This window comes from Dama dama, chromosome 14 (assembly GCF_033118175.1).
Source record: "Dama dama isolate Ldn47 chromosome 14, ASM3311817v1, whole genome shotgun sequence".
Classification (NCBI taxonomy): Eukaryota; Metazoa; Chordata; class Mammalia; order Artiodactyla; family Cervidae; genus Dama; species Dama dama.
The window spans coordinates 66,467,429-66,485,062 of record NC_083694.1 but is presented as its reverse complement, the minus strand read 5'-3'; the positions used below and the strand labels follow the sequence as shown (position 1 = coordinate 66,485,062).

General features: G+C 37.5%; 1 protein-coding gene across 4 annotated transcripts in view; it reads left to right on the top strand.

Moving 5' to 3' along the window:
- Nucleotides 1–17,634, top strand: part of RPS6KC1 (ribosomal protein S6 kinase C1) — a 195,606-nt gene that overhangs the window by 168,016 nt on the left and 9,956 nt on the right. For all 4 annotated transcript variants that reach the window (XM_061160965.1, XM_061160968.1, XM_061160964.1 and 1 more), the window contains 2 exons: nt 14,029–14,111; nt 15,177–15,272. In XM_061160965.1, the coding sequence (XP_061016948.1) occupies nt 14,029–14,111; nt 15,177–15,272 (179 nt within the window). The remainder of the gene's footprint in view (nt 1–14,028; nt 14,112–15,176; nt 15,273–17,634) is intronic.

Sequence of the window (17,634 nt, the reverse complement as noted above, 5' to 3'; positions counted from 1 at the left end):
CTGTCTACATCTGTGAAAAAGCCAGCAAATAAATGGGTGCAGCTGCAGGCCCATCAAGAGGGTCTTGAGAATACGAATTCACTGATCAAACCCAGCCCTGTTTTCAGAGTAGAAGCCATTCCTTTTATATTCACTTTGTATCCTTAGATTATCCAGGATGATTCTCTAGAAAGGTTTTATTTTAAATAAACATCATTCATGGCAAATGGGTTCCTTTCATACCGTAGAAACACAGAGCAGAGTTCACGAAAAGAAAGAGTGAAGAAATAGTCCCCAAAGTGGGGATAGATTTTACAGCGTGACAATATAAATATAACACTAACTAGTTTACATATGAGGAGAGTTTCAGATATTTATTAAGAGACGTCTAGACAGATTCTCCTATTTTTTTTAAAACTTATTTATTTTTAATTGAAGGATGATTGCTTTACAGTATTGTGTTGCTTTCTGCCATACATCAATCTCCTGTTTTTTGTTACGAGAGATTTTAGGATAATCGGGAGTATTATAGAAAAACTGGAGTTAATTGGTTATTCTTCTCCAGAGGGCTTCCTTATAGTTACTCTGATTTTATTTCTGTTTGTATGTACATACCTACAAACACAGATCTATGTAAAAGATTTTATGTGCTTTATCACTGGAGCTATTAGCTTATCATAATAGAGACTACAATTTTTGTTACAGTATTTTAAATATAGAGGAAAAATAAAATGTCAAAAAAGTATTTTTTTTCTTTTACCAGTATTTTTTTCTTAGCGGTCTCGTCTTTCATCATAAAAAAGCAGCTAGAAAATAGTCCTAAGAATAGTAAGCACATAAAAACACAAAAGACTGGATTTGAAAGTTTAATCTAGTTTAATAAAGACAAGTGAGTAAAATTTGTTTATATGTTAGTTTTTATGCTAACATAATCACTTAAGTTTCCCATTCTAGTCCTGGTCTTAACAAGTTGATATGGTTTCCCATCAGCGTGTCCTTCACCTTTATTTTCTACCCTATTATGAGCCTTTATAAATGCTTGAGATTTACATTGATATTTCTCATTGAATTCTTTTCACACTTGAGAATTTATAGGTCAGTGTGTGTGTAAATTGAAGAAGTCCAAAGTGCTTTTTACCACAGCCCAATCTCCACGCTCCCAGATGTCAAATGACAGCTTTGCTTCCTCTCTTAGGCGATTTCACACTTGGAAACAGCTCACAGCTGATGGTGAAAAGTGAAACATAGAAAAACCATGCTGAAAACTATCTGCAAAATTCAGTTTTAGAGCATGACATTTATTTACTACCTCTCTTTGCTCTTGCCTGATTATTGTCAAATAATCCATGAATATATTTTGGGGGCATAGTCTCTCCTGCCTTTCTCCATAAGCATGCTTTACACACGATTAGTTGCCTTTTAAGCATGGTGTTCTGTGTGACAGTTATGTATTTGATAATCAGATCTAAGACTCAGACCATGGATGGTTTAAAATACCATGAGGGCATCATAGGTTTAAGATTTAGAATATTACAATGGAATTGAGAATTATCAAAACTCAGTATTCTGAAATCAGCCATTAACTCATTGTGTGACCATAGGCAAGGTATTTAAGACTTTGTAGGCCTTAATTTATCAGTAGTGAAATAGATTTTTAAAAACTTCTTTCTTAACATTATATTTTGAAAAAATTTCAAGCATACAGAAAAGTTGGAAGAATTGTACATCCATATTTATCTGTCACCTAGATTCTGCATTTAATATCCTATAATATTAATATTTGCTTTATCATATATCTACCCAAAGTAGATTTATTGAATATTGAGAAGATGCCAGATGTCAGATGATCTAATAGCCTTCTTATACAAAATTTAGTCAAAATTGGAGTCCATCTTATTAAGGCAAGAACTTTTCCGCTAAGGAATAAATACTGATTTCTTATCTAACATCAGTAAGTTAAAAAATTATTTCACTTGGAGGACTTTCTAAGTATTCTGTTTTTACTCATATATCATTTGTACATAAATGATATGCAATATGGAAATGAGGAGTTTATGGAAAATATTTTCATTTGGAGGAAAATAGCCAAGACAGCTCTTGAGTAGTGTGAAATATAAATGCCAAGATTTTTAACAAAGTTGTCTAAAAGAAGAATCATTTAGATCTCAGAATTTCTGGGTCCTAGGTAACTTCACCATGAGTGGGGAATCTAATTTTAAGCCTGTGAAGTTGATAGAGAAAGCAGATGAATATAGATGTATATTTTGAAATAATAATGTTATAACCAGGAAGTATGGCTGTATTTCTGGTGTAGTCTTCCACCCCGTAGGAAAAGGAAGAAAAAGGCAAGAGGGAGCTATAGAAGTAATTTTAGAAGAGTGAAATATCTGTGGTTAATATTTAAACGTCATGTTTCAAACAGAAGCTCTTTTGTGTGATTTACCCTTAAGCAAAACTTAAACGGTAGCTCTCTTGTACATAGTAAATGTTTTAATGTTTTCCTCGAATGATTAGCAAGTACTTTTAATCTTTTGCCTTTAGTTCCTAATGTTATAAAACTAAATCTATATTGTCTTTGAGAGAAGCAGTATCTTTTCAAGTTTGCCATAGAACAGTGGATATTTTACATGAGGAAAATTCTCTCCATCAGCGCATTCCACCCCTGTCAATGCCCCTGTGTACTGATGAAGCTTGTGCCCTGAGTATATTAGGTTAAGCAAAAAGAGGTTCAAGTCAGCCTAAGTCTTAATTAAGCGTGTCCAGGAGGGTGAGAGCTTTCTGATGGAAAGAAGATTAAAGGGTTACTTTATGTATGTTGGGCTTCCCAGAGAGCTGAATTGGTAAAGAATCTGCCTGCAATGCAGGAGACCTTGGTACGATTGCTGGTTCGGGAAGATCTGCTGGAAAAGGGATAAGCTACCCACTCTAGTATTCTTGGGCTTCCCTTGTGGCTCTGCTGGTAAAGAATCCACCTGCAATGCAGGAGAACTGGGTTCGATCCCTGGATTGGGAAGATCCCTTGGAGAAAGGAATGGCTACCCACTCCAATATTCTGGCATAGAGAATTCCATGGACTGTATAGTCCATGGGGGTCACAAAGAGTCAGAAATGACTGAGCGACTTTCACTTTCACTTCTGTACGTTTGAGGGTCTGGAACCTTGGGATCGATCCCTAGGCAGGGTGTATTCTGAAGCCCTCATGAATCCCTTAATAATGGGCCAGTCACTTTCACCTCTCAATAGACTCATTCTGAAACCATACTTCTCATCAGATCAGAATGTGATTTGGATCTAGTGGTAAAAATGAGACAGAGTAATAGAGTGTTTAGTCCTTGTTATTTGGCACTGGAGTAAATAATTTATTAGTCCCTCTCAAGAGAAGAAATTCTTTAGCTATTAGAACTAGAGAATTGATAAGGGTAAATGAATTGATACTGTATTTCACCTCTTCTGTGTAAAAACAATGTCTCTGTCCATTTCCTAGTACTTCCTGATATTGGGGAATAAGGGGTTTACTTCAAGCTTTAGATTATTAAAAGAAAGTTAATTTTCATCTCTTATTTCCTCCTAATCTTTCTCTTTATGATCTTAGACAAATTTCTTTTTTAGAAGAGGAACATGAGATTAGATACTTAAATGGTTTTAAATAATAGCTGCGTTGTAATGCTTCTTAATTTTAAGACCAAATGTGTTTTCGGCAATTGTTCAGTTAATTGGCCTTACCACCACATTATTCTGAAGAAGACGGGGAACTATCTTTTACTCCTGATATTTAACACAAAGATGAAAACTGAGTTCCACATTACATACCAGAACTCCTGGCAAGCTACTTTGACCAAATCCTCAATTTTTATACGATAAAATCTTGTCAGTTTGAATCGCCAGGAAGTAACTAGGTCTGATGCCTTCTAAACAGTTATTCATAAATACTTCCTTCAAATAAATGTTTAAAAATCCTAAGGTTTTAAAAAATTGATGATAAAGCAAATAGAATTCCTGAGGCTCCCTCCATAGCAGTGCGTGAGCTCCGCCTGCCTAACGCAGCGGAGCAGCAGGGAGACGGAAGACTGTGCCTGTCATAGTCACGGTTTCCAGTTAGCCTTTTCTCATCAATCAACTGTAATGGCTTTGGTTGGGTAACACGGTGACACCTGATGGCTCTTCAGAACGGAGTTGTTGTGATATGATCAATGGAAAGTGGAGCGTGCGTTGGTTTTTTTCCTCCCAGAAATGCAGGGTGAGAGTTCAGTAAGCTCAGAATTAGAATCAGTCAGTCAACCAGAAGTCATCTGGTAGTTACCTGTTTCTTAATTTATCTCACAGAAAACGATGTAGTAACGGTACCTATAAACTTCCTTGAACAAGTAATTTTTGGCTCTGGAATGCTGCATCTAGTTAAATCAAGGAGTCCTGACCCAAGTTGTGCAGATAATTGTGTAAAAGCTCAGACCTTGGTTGCCAGGTCACCACGACAACAAGGAATTAAAATGGGGGTAGTGAGAGAAACAGAATTCTGTCAAGCCTCACCTGAATTGTCTTAGTGTGGTGTGTTACTCATGTGCAGGTCTCCACAGTACAACTCAGGGCCCAGGGTTTCATATCATTAGATTACGTGGAAACCACCCGAATTAGTCTGGTGCTGGTAGGAGGCAAGGCTAGAGACTGGGATGAGCCAAGAGAGGGCAGGAGCCCCGCCTTCCTCGCATCACCAGAGGCATGAGGAGAGGCACAGAGCTCGGCCGCTGCAAACTCTCCCCTCCGGAAAGTGCCAGCCGCTGGCATCGGTCTTCTCTGGTGACATTCTAACGAGTCTGAGTGATGCAACAGCAGCCACTTTTAAGCAGTCCATACACTCTGCTTGACAAGAAGGTATTTGAATAATCAGTTGAGTACAATGTTGAAGGACTCTTATGGAGTATGGAGCCAGATAACTGGGCAGCTTACATTTTCTGAAATACAGATAGAACTTTATTAAATAAAAAAGGAGCAAGATGCCCATTTGAAAGGGTGGGCTAGGAAATGCAGATTTCTAGTTAGGGGTTCCAGGCTCTCGTTAGGGATTATCTCCAGCTCACCCATTTGCAGCACATTTCATGTCATTGTGTCTAGATTCCTTCCATTGAACGGGGGCAGAGGAAAGCTCAGTGTACTTGCCAGTTCTGTCTTCCTACTCCCAGGGCTTTCGGTTCCTTTTCCTTACCACGTGCCATCCATGCCAGGACAGACTGTAGCAGCCACACTCTGCAGAGGGCAGCCCTGGAAGGTGTACACTTGACCGCCCCTCTTTAAGCCACCATCATCTCTTCCCGGGACTATTGCAGTCCTTAGCTCGCTGACCTCCATTTCTGCCTTGTTCTAATCTGGGTTTCATCCAGCAGCCAGAGTGATGCTTTAGATAATGTTTAAAACTTTCTGGCCTACCACATGAAAGATGCAGAAAGACTTGCTGTAGATCTCTGTGCTCAATGAGACTTAAAGAAAATGCATGCAATGCATTCTTTGCAGGTGTTTTGAATGCATCGTGCTACAAAACACAAGGTGGAGATAGTTGTTCAACACACATTTATTAATGTGCTGTGTGCCAGGTACTATGCCTCGGAGCTAGAAATAAGACATATTTGGTTTGATATTGACAGTTACTGTTGAAGATTTGTGTGAAGAGACAGCCCAAACAGTAGACACACACAGTTAGTTAACTAGGACGCTAATAGACTTTATAGGTGAATAGTTACGTTTACAGAATTGTAATTTACCAAGCTAACAAAAGATATGCTTAGCTGTCCCTCTTCTTACAGTTTAATTCCATGTATTGTTGGATATATAAAGAAAAAAGAAATGTTTTCTTCCATGTTTCTTTTAGCTCTATAGTCATTATCTGTAGTGGAAGACTAATGCTCAGCCCCTGCATAGAAAATCTTTATACACAGCAAGAGCTGGTGAGAGAAATTGACTAGAATTTTGTAATTCTAGTTCCTTTCAATTAGCAACAGATGCTGCAGGGAAAGACTGTCTGTGTAGAAACACAGGACTAATGTTTCCATGCTCTAGCTGACATGGAATGCTCATTGCAGAAGAAAGATATTCTTTTCCCTGATTCACATATATCACTGATGATAGATCACATTAAAATAAAAATTGCTGTCTAAGGCCATTAAGGAAGTCTGACTCCTTTGGAAGAAAGTTAACAAACTATTTCTTTTAAATTTTACTGAACACTTACAGAATTTATGGAAAATCTAAACACCACAGCTTTTTTTTTTTTTTTTTTTTTGATACTGTAAAAGTGTATGTGGTGCTTAATTTTAAGTTTCGTAAGAATGTGGCTTAATTTTTTTTTTCTTTTTTGATTCATTTTTATTTGAATTTTGTACAAGTTTCAATTTCATTCTTATATGTGAATATCCTGTGTGGCTTAATTTTTATATTGTCTTATTCACCAAAGATCTCTCTTTTATTCTAAAAGCTTCTATATTTTTCTTACCTTTTTTTCCCTAAAAGAGAGACTTGGAATCCTTGAGTCATAATTAGTGTCAAAATTTAAAGAATTGTTTTGGGAAGAAAATCCTGTGACATTAGAGAACTGCATTTACACACACCCCCCCCCCCGCCCCCCGCCACCTCCCCTCAAAGTATACTTACTACTGATTATCATTTTAATATATTCTATAGATGTATGCCTTTAAAATTGTTCCATCATTTTGATATTTGGATCAAGTGCTCCATCATTTATGTAACTAATTCTTTTAGAATCTAAATGTTGGCTTAATTTTACTATTATATAAATACTTTATTTGCAACAATAGTTGCTTTTTCATTGAGTTTTATATGACCTCTTAATAACAGTTCCATAATTACTGTAACTTCAAGAGTGAAGAGAAATGAAGCGTCTAAGATTCTATTTATTAAAAAGAAGTGTAGTTAAGGGAAAGAGTTTGGGAGAGATATTTAAATACTCTAAATTTAAATAGAATTTCTTTATATGTGAACTTACTGTATTTCCTATCATATTCTGAATGGAAGAGAGCAGCAACAATATACTGCCAGAGGGAAGTCAAGGAATTGTCTCTTAGTATTTTTGGAATGCGGGTGAGTAGCTATTTGTTGTTATCAGTAGAGGTAAGGAGAAGGATGCGATGATGTGTGGATCTCCCTTAGTGGAAAAACCAGGGAACAGAATCAAGTGACGTCACCAGTCTGAAAGTGTGCCTTAACAAATTCATCAAAGCCTAAATGCGGAATACCAGATTCCCTTCTTTATCAAGCACCATAGCAGTAATGTCTCCTAAAGAAAAGTAAATTCTAAATCTGGGGATTCACACTTTAAATGCAAGGTAGTTCCTTCATCATAAACCTTTATAGGAAGGTTGGTGTTCATTTTTAAAGCTTGGGTTTGAGACACGTTTTTTAGCTTTTAAAATTTTCTGTACAATTTCTCGCTTAGTTTTAGCATTATCTACAGTTCTTTTTGAGTCATGTCTTTGACAGGTCCATGTGGCTTCAACTGTGTGGCCCTGAAAGGCAGGGCCTGGGTCGGTAGATAGTACATGTTGTGATTTCAGTAATGTTGGCATCACCTGGTCTCTCCAGTGTCTCAGACTTCATGTAGTCTAAGAGCGTATACTTTGCGTCTCTCCCTTCACTTCTCATACACATGGAGATTTTTATTTTTGTCTCCTGAGTCCAGGGTTTCTGCTTTTTCACTTTTCTGGAGTGAGGCTGCTTATAACACAGTTTTGGGGTCAGGTTAACATTATTATTTTTGATTGTAAGAAGGAGACAGTAAACTCTGACTATCATAAGGACTGTAAAACTCTTACTGTATATGTTTTAGCAAGCCTTTTGACAATATGGGTTACTCAAGTAGCATTATTTTTCTGAAAAATATCCTAGCTTGTTGAAGTGTTCTGTGAGTTAAACATGAGTGAAACAGAGGTAAACAAGGCACGTTTTTATGTTGTGATATCTTTATTGTTTTATTTAAATTTGTTGTTTTACTTGTGATAGCTTTATTGCTTTATTTAAACTTGTTATTTCACCTGTGAATTTTGGTAGTTTGAAACATTAGTGTGAATCAGTGAGATTTTATATTGTTAGGCTATGAGGATTGATAGGGCTAAAATAGGAGTTCTAGAATTTTACTAAAGAGTTCTTAGATATTTGCTGTCCTCCAAAAAATTTGGATGAGTTGAAATCTAATCTGGAGCTGAGCTTGTGTCTCCATTACGTTAAATGATGATGGCGGTTAGATTTAGTGACACTGATTCATTTCGCTCGCCATCAGGTCTCGGGAAAGGAAGAGTCACTGTGGAGAGAAAGGAGAAGAAAGACTGCGGAACACTGGCTCGTTTTAGCAGAATCCCGCTCTTTGGGCGTCTTAGGTTAATGGAGAGAGAAGTTATGAGAAAAGCTCATGAGTGCTTTTGAAAACACTTTCAGGATCATAAAATTACAGGTAGAAAGAATGTTAGAAGTCTGGCTGTCATCATTTTCAGAGAAGCTGAAATACCCAGCCAGGCTCAAAAAGTAGCAGAACTAGAACCCCATCGGTACATTTCTTTGACTGGAAGACAAAAATCCAGCGTCCTTTGATATCACTATCTCTTTTTGAGTTTTCGTGGGAATAACCTGAGGATTTGTTTTTTTCTGTAGGAAATAGTTTACTTCCTCCACCCTCCCACCCCCCCATCACTTTGCTTAATGCCTGTAGCCCTGCCATACTCATGGAGACTGGGGAGACTGCTCAGCCACCCTGGAATCTGCGAATACAGGATGTGGTGTCGGGGGAGGGGTCCGCATGGAAACTGAACACATTGGGTTTTATAGGGAAGATATTTTGAAAATTGACAAAGCAGTGGTAGAATTTATCCTTTAAATTTTTTTTTTCTGCTCCCCCCCCCCACCCCCGAGATTTTAAACATTCAAGGTGGGAGTTTAAAGGAATTTCTCAGCTTTACTATGTTATACTTTAAAAGAATATACGAATAGAAGAGCTTTTAATAGAAGCCTCACAGATTTATTTGATATTTCTTTATATTCTCTGTGTTTGACGTTAGATATGCATACCTACTTACCTTTTGTTTGTAGTAGCTATCATGTAGCTTTATATATGAATCGGTACTCTTGTTTAATGCTTGAAATTTTGTATAGACTTTAGAAATAAGCAGTCTTTGAGTATTAGTTTTGACAGTTGCACAACCTCAGTCTTCTTTTTGGCAATGAGATTTCAGAGTGTATTAAATTTTTAATCTAAGAATTATTGATCTATAAGGAATGTTAAAAAGACAACCAAAATCTTTTATTCTGTTTATTAAAAGAAAGTGAGATTCTATTTTAAAACCCTAAAGGAGAAACCTTATGATTCTCTGCTTCCAGTTGTTCTAACATTTACATTTTCTCAGCCACTGGACTCCTCTGGTGGCTCAGACGGTAAAGTGTCTGTCTACAATGCGGGAGAGCTGGGTTCAGTCCCTGGGTCGGGAAGAGTCCCCTGGAGAAGGAAATGGCAACCCACTCCAGCATTCTTTCCTGGAGAATCCCATGGACGGAGGAGCCTGGTAGGCTGCAGTCCATGGGGTTGCTATGAGTAAGACACGACTGAGCGACTTCACTTTCACTTTCACTTTCTAGCCATTGGAAAGTTCTTTGTATCTTTTCTAAATACAAAGCTCTTTGTTGTAGTTCAGAGTTATCTATTAAAATCAAGGACAGTTGGTTATGATGTCAATTTCACATTCATTAATGAAGCCCTGCTTAATATAAACTCATTTTGAAGTGGTTCAAGCTGCATTGTTAAGGGGATGGATTTAAAATTGTTTAGTGTCTTTTTCCATGTTTCCATGAGAAAAAAATTAACTGTTCAAAGTTGCTATCTTTATTTATTAGTCCAGTCAGATTAAAGATGATATTCAGCTTAGCTGCCTCCAGATTTTCAGGTGCAATTTTTCTTAGATTGGGGTTTCAGTAGTGTCTTTAGGCTCAAGTGCTTTACAAATTCTGCTTAACCAATGGTGGCCAAGGGGTGAGGGGAGGAAAGAGAGAATTAGAGGAGGGGAAAAGAAGCAGGCTGTTTGTGGAAGAAAGAAGAGGGGAAGATCACGGAAAGATGGGAAAAGAAATGGGGAGTAGATGAAGGAGACTAAGGTTGATGGTGCTAGAGTGTCGCCAGTGGTCATATGAGGTGCCGTGTAGCGCATCCTGGGCCGGACAGTGAGCCCATTGAAAATGGGAAGTAAATTGGCTTTAGGGCCTATCTGGGTCTCTTGCTACTGTCTGTGCTGTCTCACACTCAGACTGAGGCTCGTTTTGAAGCGGTATGTTCTTTGTTACCTACCTGTTAAGGACTCGGGCAGAAAATTGTGGGAGATTTCAAAGCAGCGTAAAAACCAATGAACCTTGTTCTTAGACGCCGTAGTTGAGCGAGATTGCAGAGAACCAATAGAGGCATACACCTTGCCTGTCTCCTGAAGTGCCTCTCAGACTTTTCTGTCCAAGTATTTCTGACTGTAGAGGTGATATGAAGTGGGGACCTCTGAGACTAGTCTGACGTTGCTTTGAAGTCTTTTTATCTTGCAAATCCATGCAAGGTTTACATTCTGTTCCATGATGGGTCTGTGTTTCTTTTAACAATAAAACAACATCCTGCCCCCTCCCACACGTAACAATCTTTGATGCTCAGGAAGATGCACTGTGCTTATGGCAGCATCTGGAGCACCCCCACCCCCCACCCCACCGCGCACGTGGTAACACGTTTCACCCCCAGTCGCCTTCCAGGCAGTGATCTGGGGAGCAGGCGAACACATGGCGTTTGGTCGTCTAGGCTGCACTGGTGATGGCACTTCGGACCTTAGCTGAATTTGAAAGGTCCCTTTATAAATTGTATTAGCCATTGGTTACCTTGCGAAGACTGACCCCAGTGACCCTTTGCTCAGCTGTGACAGGAAACCTTTGTGAGCAGAGGCTCGGGGTGTGATTCTGGTGTAGAGCTCCTCGGGGCCTGTTGTTAGACCCTCCAACACGTGTCTGATTTTCACAACCTGATCTGAGCAGACGGGGTCAGGTGTTCCCCCTGTCCTTGAACACATAAACGTAGTATTCTTTCTTCTCCAAAGTCATTCTACCAAGTAAGTTCTCCATAAGGATGCTTGGAAATTTTAAATAATTCGTGTAAAATGTTAAACACGGTTCCTTACATATAGTAAGCAGTCAGCAGATGTTAGCTACTGTTTTATTGTTGCAACTATCATTATTGCAATACATGCCTACTAGCAACAATCATACACAGAAAGTTAGACTTGGAGGTGCCACATTCAAAACAGATGGCTGGTCATTAATTTGGGATCCTGAGTTGTGAACGTATAACACCTTTGTAAAAGTAAGGAATATGTAGTACTTGCTGTATGATTAAAGAAGATGACATAACGTATTCTTGAGCAAGATATTTAAAAAGAAAGCCATTAACCCTGCTAGAGGGGAAACTGACTTTAACTTCACATTCTTCAGCAACATAGTAAGTCATAGAGTTCTGCAGAGCAATAGTGCCTAGCAGGGACCTGGTTTGTACTGCTCATAGTGTTGGTTTGAATGAATCAAATATGTTGAGACCTCCTTATGGAGACCTGAATGTATACATGCCTGGTTAAGCAAGACATTTGAATGTTACTGAATGGTTAGCGAGAAGCCATTTCAGAATTTTGAATACGTAAGTGATATAATCCATTCCCTGCCTTAGGCTAGAGGGAAATGTGCAAAAGGTTATATATGATGACAGGGCTGTGGTAAATTTCTTCTACTTTCCAAATGTTTCCAAAGTTTCTAGAGCACTCTTCTGAAGGTGATGGTGTCTCTCTGTGTGGGTGCCAGGAATGGGGGTGGGGGTAGTGTATTTGAATCTGGGAGGGGTAGTGTAAGTACTTTGAATGAGAGCCCCCAAGCAATGGTCCCTCAAGAAAATCTCCTTCTAGGAAATCCGTAAGTGTCAGAATTGTAGATTATAGAGCTAAATTTAACCTAGAAGCCCTCAGATCTAATCCTTGTGTTAGGATGAGATCAAGTGAATTCCTCAAGGTTCTTAGGCCAGGACTCTCGATTCGTAGTCCTCTACTGTCTCACATATATGATATGACACGTTAAAGTAGAGGATCGCTCCTCAGCTTTTCGGCTAAGTTCAAGTGTAAAGTTGTAGAGCAAACTGTAGGCAGACAGATCCTTAGGGAGGACTGACCTGTAGTAGTGTCATCTTTCCTGCTCCAACAAGCCTGAATGAAGTTTTCATGTCATTTCACTATATGTTTAAAACTATACCACTTAGATATTCATGTAGGTTAGTAAGTATAGAATGAAAATAAAGATCTCACCATCCCAGAGGCAAAAACTAAAATATTTTGTTGTATTTTCTCACCAGTCTCTTAGGAAAAAATACACATTTTAAAAATTAAGATTCTATTGTTTTATAGCTTGTTTTTTAAAATTTGCTATATCCAGACATTTACTTACATACTTCAACCTTGTGTGAATACATCATTTAAAATGCTTATGTAGTAATATTTCATCGATGTGCCAATATATGTTTAACTGAACTCTGTTGTCAGATAGTAAGGTAGTTCTCAGTTTTTCAAACAAATTGGCTATTTTATGACTGCAGATGGCTCTCAGGGGATTAGGAGACTTCTGGTCATTCACACAATAACTTGCGTTAGTGAAATATCTGTGTTTTCTTCTTACCACCTCGCTGAGAGCAGCTGCGTGAGAGAAGAGAGGTTGCCATTTGGTGGAGAGCAAAACCGGGGGAGGAAAGACTGGGTGGGAGCTAGTGTGGAGGGTGTCGTTGAACGGAGGCCTTTGGCAACCCAGGATGGGGTAGGGATAAGGAAGGAGGTTGCTGCAGTGGAGTAATTTCAGCATTCTGCATAGAAATGACTCTTTTTCTGATGCATGTGACCTTTACTTTAAGACTTAAAACTCAAGCTGTATTACAAGTCTTTTTGAATTTCCAACATAGTAGATTCGCTAAGTATCCGTTAAAAGACTGGGCACCTGAGCACGTCTTGCGTATGTGATTATTGTCCAAGTTCCAACCTAACTACTTACAGAGCCTTTTCAGTGTGATTGTGAGTTGTGGGCTACCTGCAGACAAATAGCAAGCATGTTTTGTCAGTCTAATGGAAATGAAAGGGCGGATATATTCAGGCTTGGTGACTAGTTGGATCTTATTAGGAAAGGACAAGAAGACATCAAAACATGAGTTAGCTAAAAACCTCAAAAATGGTGAAATGAGGAGTTATTGCTGATTTGTGGAGAAACCTGAAAGATGACACCTGAAAACTATATTACGTTTCAGGAACTTGTGCTGGTGAGAGATAGGGATAACACAGATAAAATTGTAATTTGGAGATATTCTAAAAGCCCTTATCTCAGCCAGTAGTTTCAGTTGTGGCTTAAAATACCATATCTGTCTGTACTTCTGAATAACAAAATGAGTAAATTTGCATTTCACATGCTCCTCCTTTAGTTGAAAACAATTGATTATACAGAAGAGGGGTGATGCTATAAACTGGGTCTTAGTTCTGCTGCTGATTTTCTGTATGACATTGGACACGACGTTTCACCTTTCTGGTTTCTGGTCTGTAACTCAAAGGATAATTAATACTGGTTTAGATAATTTTTCAAGTTCCTTCTGAAACCTAGAGTCTTTATTTCGAAAACAAAAAATGACCTCTGAGATAGAGTTGACTGTATATTCTCAAATTTGAAAAGTTAAACAAAATGCTGATCTAGTAGATTCATGTAACTTTTAAGTATAGCATCTTGAAGGTGTCCCTCTATCAGCTAAAGAACAAATGTCTCAGTTCAATATATGACTGCATAGAAAAAAAAAAATGCAACCACAGTAGGTGACCAAAGGGATAAGTAACTTTCAGGAATTTTGAAAGCCCAGTAGTATTTAGTATGTGCTCTCTCAGCATTAAAAAGGTCACCTTGCTAATACATGTTAATTTTGAGAGTTTAATTGACCTTTAGAATTTTAATATCCACCTTTTTTGGTGTGTTCAGAGGTTGGAGCGATCACAGAAGAAACTGCAGCCTGTGATTGGTGGAGTTTGGGTGCTGTCCTCTTTGAACTTCTCACTGGCAAGGTAAGCAGTGACCTGGAGGTTTAATAAGTTTATCCAGATGCTGCCTTGATTTCAAATTGAGAATATTTAGCCTTTGCCTTTAGTTTCTAGGTTGGGGACTAAGTAAGAAAACCTTGATATCAAAAGGAATGGGACACCAGAAAAATGCAAATTTATCAAGATTCCAGATTTTTTAAAAAGTAGAATTGTATTACATTGAATAAGTTGATAGTAAAATTCTCTTATGTCACAGTGTTAGTACATAGCAAGATATAAGACTAGACATTCTTTTTCTTCTTTCTCTGTGATTCAGTTTTAACAGAGTTAAACCTGTAAGGGTTGTGTAAGGATTTGTTAGAATTCTCTGTTTTAAACACCTGTCTGAAATCAGGCGGGAATTATCATTTTAGAAAATTAATGTAGATATTAAAGGTAGCATGATTTTTTTCCTCAATACTGTAAATTTTTCCTCTCTGTTCTGGCTTAAGTACAGAATTCATACTTTCTCTGATCAATATCTTTTAAGTAAGATATCTGAAGTTAATAGATTCTAATAGAGTATTGTGCAGATTGCCTCCTGGGACTAAAATAGAGGAAATGAACAATCATACCTTTGTAAGCTGTCATCTACCTTAAGTATGTAGTTAATACTGAGCTCCTAACATTGTTGTGAAATATACAAATCACCTATAGATATTAATACATTTGAGCCATAAGGTGCTATACATATATAAAGCATTATTATTAACAAATTCTCGACTTTGGACATTTTTAAGAACATTAAAAAATTTCCGAGATACCGAATCCTGTTTTAGGTTTTGGCTGTAATGGAATCTTTCTATTATGGGCCATTTTCTTTATATCTAAGGGAAAAGGGCAAGTGGCATAAGCTTATGATGTGATTTTGATGACTGCCTTTTTTCCAGTTAGAAGTTCTTTAGGCTCATAGCCTTTGTCCTAGACTGCTTAGAGGGCACTGCGGCAAAGGTGGTTGTTGAACTGTCTGTATTTTGCTGTCTATAAACCCTGTGATGAAACAATATGATGTTATTTCGGATAAGAAGTGTATGTGATTGATTGTTTCAGACTCTGGTTGAATGCCATCCAGCAGGAATAAATACTCACACCACTTTGAACATGCCAGAATGTGTCTCTGAAGAGGCTCGCTCACTCATTCAACAGGTAATTTAATTGACCTATTGGCCAAGTATATCAACCATGCAAATTGGCAGAGCCCACAGCTCTAAAACCTTAAAGAAATTTGTTTTGGGCAAGAAGGACCCATTAGTAATTACACATTCAGAACTAGTACTGTGTATCTTTAGGCTTCTGTTATTATCTAAGTATTGGTGATGTCAGAGAGAACAGTTCAAAGTTGTATTACGTTTTTTTATTTCTGAAATCCAGGCTAATGTTTAGTCAGTTCCATATATCTGTGTAGGCGTGAGGTTTAAGTATTGCTTTTAAGCCTGTCTGTAGCTGCTTTATATTTTGTAACCATGTATGAATGGCTCTTTTTTTTCCTTTTTTTAAAAAGTTATTGAAGCGTTTATTCCTTAGAGCTAGTCTCGACATTTCATAAATGGCTATTTTAAAACTTTAATTCATATTGATTAGCTTAGGAACTGGCTGGTTGGGAGAGAAGTGGTAGAAAATCTTGCCAATTTAAATTACTTTAGATCTGTTCATGGAACTTGAATATTGCTGTCAGTTACTGTATTTCTGGTGGCTTTGAAAAAAGAGACTATTGATAATTAAAGTTTGGTATCCCAGAGGCAGGCTTACTCTAGTGAGCTCCTTAAATTGATTCCCTACATTTAAAATGCTTGTCTAGCTTTATGGCAGACTCACCACAGATCAGCAAGAATTGTCAGAACTGCGATCCCTTACGCTTTTGGGAAAATATCAAGGGAAAATTTATTTGAAAAAGATGAAGAACCAAAGTTTTTGTTTAATGAAAGATAAATTATTTTTTAAATCAGGGAAAACAAAATTTGTTAAAAAAAAAAAAAGAGGAAAAAGAGGAGGGGATAATATATTAAGAAAAGATTTACCTAGTATTTTCTTGGGCAGTGATTTTGGTTCCATTCAGCAAATATAGATAAAGGCATGGTATCACAAGCTGCAAACCTGAGACTCACAAATAGCTATATCACAGATGGATTTGATAAAGGCTATCAGAGAGGTTTAAAAAATACTTTGGCAAGTCAGGATAAAGAGGTGTTATAACTGATGCAGTGGTGGTGTTAGGGAAGTTTTTGTGTAGTGAGTGTTATTTTTGTGGAGCCTTAGCCAGAATTTTGGCATTGCAGGGTTAGATGTGGGGGAATAGCTGGGCGGAATGAAAAGTCTGAACGAAGGCAAGGACTGAGTCAGAAAGACTCAATTTGGGAAATCAAAAGTTTGGTTTACCTAGAGTACAGGGTGAATATAGGGATGAGTAATAGTAGTAAATGAGTATGGAAAGAGAAGCTGGGATTCTCTTATCATGAATACCAGGGGAGGATGATAGTATTTAATTCAGTAAAAAAGTTGAGATTTGAAGTTTTTGTGCACAAAGAGTGAAAGGATCAGAGTTGTGCTTCAGGAAGATTCATTTGTCCAGAGTATGTAAAATAAAAAGAAACATAATTAGGTTGAAAATAGTGAGATGAGAGTACCCTGAACACTTTGTACAAGGATTAAGAGGTAATGTAAGGATTCATAAAACATTTCATTCTAATGGAGAGAAAGGACAGCTCCTCCTCTATTTTCCTCTTATTTGTTGTGGAACAGCAAACTAAATTCAAAGTATTTTTTTGTCTATTAATTTAAGGAAGGCTAGCAACTGCTGTTGTTTGTTTCTCTTTCTTAAAGATGTAGTCATCATGACAAATATTGAGAATAGAATTCCCTGAATTAATTAATAAAAGTCTGCTGCTCCTGTCTATCAGAATTTATATTGTAAGGAGTCTGAGCTTAAGGTATGTTAAGTTCCTCTATACAGATGTGTATATATCTTACATAGTATACTTATATAGTATATAAGTATACTTATATAGTGAAGCAGCATTCTGTCCCTGGCCTGCCTAAGGAAACTACTACTCACGTTAAGGAAACATCATCAGGAAAGGGAAAAGAGGTCTCTTGGCATGATTAGCAATCTGTCATTTTGACTTTCCTCTTCCACTACCTCACAGTTCATAGAGGTTATTTTAAAAAATCATCAAATGATTTATATGGAAAGAATTATTCCGCTTTGAGGAGATTTTCCTCTCTTTGGTCTTTTTAGCTGCTTGCTTTCTTCCTAGAGTTCATAATTCCCTGTACCCATGGTTTAGTCATCTCAGTCCAAGTGAATGGTGCTAAAGTAAGCACAGTTACATTTTGAATGCAATTAAAAAATATATATATTTACAATTTACAGAGCCTCGGAGCATGCATGTTGTATTTCACAGTGTACATTTAGTTCTTTATGACACAATTGCTTTATCAGTTGAAAGATACTATATGAGAAAAAGACCATCAAAACAAATTTCTGTGCTTCCATTGCTCAGCTTTGTTG